General features: G+C 43.0%; 1 protein-coding gene across 1 annotated transcript in view; it reads left to right on the plus strand.

Moving 5' to 3' along the window:
• The first annotated feature begins 3,096 nt into the window (after positions 1 to 3,096).
• The window catches only part of LOC126998855 (guanine nucleotide-binding protein G(o) subunit alpha), a 110,473-nt gene continuing 109,241 nt past the window's right edge, over positions 3,097 to 4,328 (plus strand). Inside the window, exon 1 of the mRNA XM_050861018.1 lies at positions 3,097 to 3,267. Within this exon, the coding sequence (XP_050716975.1) occupies positions 3,226 to 3,267 (42 nt within the window). The 5' untranslated portion in view covers positions 3,097 to 3,225. The remainder of the gene's footprint in view (positions 3,268 to 4,328) is intronic.

Consider the following 4,328-nt stretch of genomic DNA (forward strand, 5'->3'; position numbering starts at 1 on the left):
GTAGATATTCAGAACCGGCTCTTTCGACTCTCTCTCTCTCTCTCTCTCTCTCTGTCTCGCTCTATCTCTCTCTCTCTCTCTCTCTCTCTCTCTCTCCCCTTGACTCAGGTGTTTCGAAGCGTCTTAAACATGATTCATTGTCTCACGAACCTCGACTTGAACATGAGCAGCCCCTTTATGTGTGTGTGTGTGTGTTGAATTATCTTTTACTTCGTTTTAGTTTTGTAATATTATTTTTTTTATTAGTTTACACACACACACACACACACACACACACACACACACACACACACGCACACAATCACGTATACATAAGAACATAAGAACGTAGGAGCTTCAAGAGGCCGGTAGGCCTGTGGCAAGAGGCCGGTAGGCCTTGAGAGAGAGAGAGAGAGAGAGAGAGAGAGAGAGAGAGAGAGAGAGAGAGAGAGAGAGAGAGAGAGAGAGAGAGAGAGAGAGAGAGTTTGGAAGATATCAAGGAGGAGGAGGAGATGGTATGAAAGGAGATGTGTATAAAGAGAGAGAGAGAGAGAGAGAGAGAGAGAGAGAGAGAGAGAGAGAGAGAGAGAGAGAGAGAGAGAGGTGGGGGAAGCATCAATGCCGCTTAGTGACCCAATTTTGCTTGCCGATGCCTCTCTCTCTCTCTCTCTCTCTCTCTCTCTCGTTATTCCATTTTTACTTCGTTTTGAGAGTGTCTTTCTATTTGTCTGTATCTTTGTCTGTCTGTCTGTCTGTCTGTCTCTGTCGGTCGGTCGGTCGGTCTGTCGGTCTGTCTGTCTGTCTGTCTGTCTCTCTGTCGGTCTGTCGGTCTGTCTGTCGGTCTGTCTGTCTGTCGGTCGGTCGGTCTGTATGTCGGTCTGTCTGTCTGTCTGTCGGTCGGTCGGTCTGTATGTCGGTCTGTCTGTCTGTCTGTCTGTCGGTCGGTCGGTCGGTCTGTCTGTCGGTCTGTCTCTTGTTCTGTTAACCCATTTGTCTGTTGATTTACCTTTCCAGTCTGTCTGTGTTGCTTGTTACATGTCCGTTTGTGTGTGGAGAGAGAGAGAGAAGAAAAGTACGTGTGTGGAAAAATTGAAAGTGGAATAAAACGCTTGCCCTTGCTGGGGCGGGTGTGTGTGTGAGAGAGAGAGAGAGAGAGAGAGAGAGAGAGAGAGAGAGAGAGAGAGAGAGAGAGAGAGAACATGCGTAGTACCGCTAGTCATAATTCCCTGGAAATGAAAAATATATAACGAAGTCGGGTTCGAGGAAAGGAAAATAGAAAAACGAAAAATACAGAAGAGAAAGAAATAAAAATGCTGAAAAATTTATATATAGACAACTGTGAGAGCAAAGCAAATAGAGGAGGAGGAGAAAGAGGAAGAAGAAGAAGAGGAAGAAGAAGAGGTTAACAGTGCAATGTCGTGATGGAATGGTACAAGGAGGAAAAAAGGATTTGTGAATGAAGAGGAAGAGAAACGAAAATAGGATGGAGGAGGGAGCGAAGAGGGGATGGAGGGAGAAAGGGAAGAAATAAAAAAAGAGGGACAGGGACATTTTTTTCCTTGTTTTCTCTCTCTCAATAGACTCGAGTTTTGTTTAAGTAATGAGTACCGTGCTGAGAGAGAGAGAGAGAGAGAGAGAGAGAGAGAGAGAGAGAGAGAGAGAGAGAGAGAGAGAAAGTTTAACAAAAGTTTTCTCAGTACTTCCAAGAAACAGTGGCAGAAAGTTTTGCTCTAACGATGACACATTTTCCTTTCAGAGTTCGAGCTTTGCAGTGTTGTTTCTCTCTCACTCTTTCTTTCTTTCTTTCTTTCTATCTATCTATCTATTTATCTATTTATCTATCTATCTATCTAAGTATCTATCTATCTATCTATATATCTATCTATCTATCTATCTTTATCTCCTCTTCCTTTTCTCAGACGTTTTTGGTTCTTACGGCTATTATTTCCAAAGGTTACAGAGGGGATTAGTTGGGTTTAATATTTTTTTTACGTTCATGATAGAAAAGACTTGTCGAACCCTCACTAGACTCAAAAAACTACCATTGGAAACACCCACAACCTCTACGAAAGCATATCAAATGTGGGTGTGTAAACTTCTCAAATGACCACGTAAAGAAACTTTACCTAACTTCATTTATCCCTATCTCTCATGGCCTAACCTTACAGTCTAACCTAACCTAACGTGATATAACCTAACCTAACATTCCCTTCTCTTCACAGAATCATTTACGAATCTCACAATCTAATCTTTTATAACTTAACCTTACTATCTAACCTCGTATAACCTCACCTAACCTAACGTGATATGACCTAACCTAACATTCCCTTCTCTTCACAGAATCATTTACGAACCTCACAATCTAATCTTTTATAACTTAACCTTATTATCTAACCTCGTATAACCTCACCTAACCTAACGTGATATAACCTAACCTAACATTCCCTCCTCTTCACAGAATCATTTACGAACCTCACAATCTAATCTTTTATAACCTAACCTTACTATCCAACCTCGTAGAACCTCACCTAACCTAACGTGATATAACCTAACCTAACATTCCCTTCTCTTCACAGAATCATTTACGAACCTCACAATCTAATCTTTTATAACTTAACCTTACTATCTAACCTCGTATAACCTCACCTAACCTAACGTGATATAACCTAACCTAACATTCCCTTCTCTTCACAGAATCATTTACGAACCTCACAATCTAATCTTTTATAACTTAACCTTACTATCTAACCTCGTATAACCTCACCTAACCTAACGTGATATAACCTAACCTAACATTCCCTTCTCTTCACAGAATCATTTACGAACCTCACAATCTGATCTTTTATAACCTAACCTTACTATCTAACCTCGTAGAACCTCACCTAACCTAACGTGATATAACTTAACCTAACATTCCCTTCTCTTCACAGAATCATTTACGAACCTCACAATCTAACCTTTTATAGCCTAACCTTACTATCTAACCTCGTATAACCTCACCTAACCTAACGTGATATAACCTAACCTAACATTCCCTTCTCTTCTCAGAATCATTTACGAACCTCACAATCTAATCTTTTATAACCTAACCTTACTATCTAACCTCGTATAACCTAACCTAACCATCCTCTCTCTCCTCCTTCCAGAATTATCCACGAGTCTGGCTTCACCATCGAGGACTTCAAGCAGTACCGACCCGTCGTCTACTCCAACACCATCCAGTCCCTCGTGGCCATCCTGCGCGCTATGCCCAACCTCGGGATCTCCTTCGGCAACAACGAGCGAGAGGTGAGACGCTGGAGTCGTTTTGAGGGTCATGTTTTGGGATTGGATGCCTTATGGGTGTCTGGGGTGTCTTGATAAGGGGCTGGTTTGGTTAGGGGTCCTGGATGATGGATGTAAGGTGGGCCAGATGATGGATGTAGGGTGTTCTGTGTCTGGGACTTACTGGCTGGTCGGAGGGGTAAGGGTAAGATGAGGAGGAGGAGGTTTTGTGGGTGCCTAGGTAGTGTTTGGTGTCCGGGTAGCTGGCTGGCTGACTGACTGACTGCTCGTGAGGTAACTGGTTGACTGGTATTCTTTCCTGTTGACTTATTGACTATTTGACGGGTATTCGAACTGGCTGGGTTGCTGGTTGACGAAATAACTGGCTGGGTGTCTGACTGACTGACTGTTTGACGAAGCAACTGGTTGACTGGGTTCCTGGCATGTTGACTGACTGTTTGACGAGGTACCGGGCTGACTGAGTTGCCCTGACTGTTGACCTGAGTTGACCTGACTTTGACGAAGGAGCAGGTTGACTGAGTTGAAGTTCTAATTGGTTAGCCGAGTTGGTAGATGGTTGGGTGTCCTGGCTTGGTGGATAGGTTGGTGTTTGGGTAGGTGGGATGTGATTCTCAGGCCTGCTAGTTGGGTTGATGGTTGATTGGCTGCCCAGGAATACTTTAGGATGAGTGCGTTAGTGGTTGGCAGAGTGGCTGTTATCTGGTAAATGAGTGGGTGGGTGTCGCTGATCACGGTTATGTTAGTACTGAGAGACTTTTGATGCAGCAAGTTTAAGTTCAGGGATATTAGAAAGGAATCTTTAAATAATATCCATAGCTTAGCAGACACTTTTTTATATTAGGAATTTAGTTTTCTTGATGTATTATCCTCACCTGTTCACTGTTTCAATATTGGGAAGTGAGGGCAGGTAAGTTCCCACCTCACCTGTCCACCCTCCTTGCCGGTAAGTGAGTGCATGGTGGGAAGCAAACACTTGGTGGAGGTAAATGGAATAGTGTCAGGCGAGTGGATCACATTATATATTATCTGACTGTTTGTTATGTCATATGAATGTATTATCACAT

This window comes from Eriocheir sinensis, chromosome 15, assembly GCF_024679095.1.
Source record: "Eriocheir sinensis breed Jianghai 21 chromosome 15, ASM2467909v1, whole genome shotgun sequence".
In the NCBI taxonomy this organism is placed as follows: Eukaryota; Metazoa; Arthropoda; class Malacostraca; order Decapoda; family Varunidae; genus Eriocheir; species Eriocheir sinensis.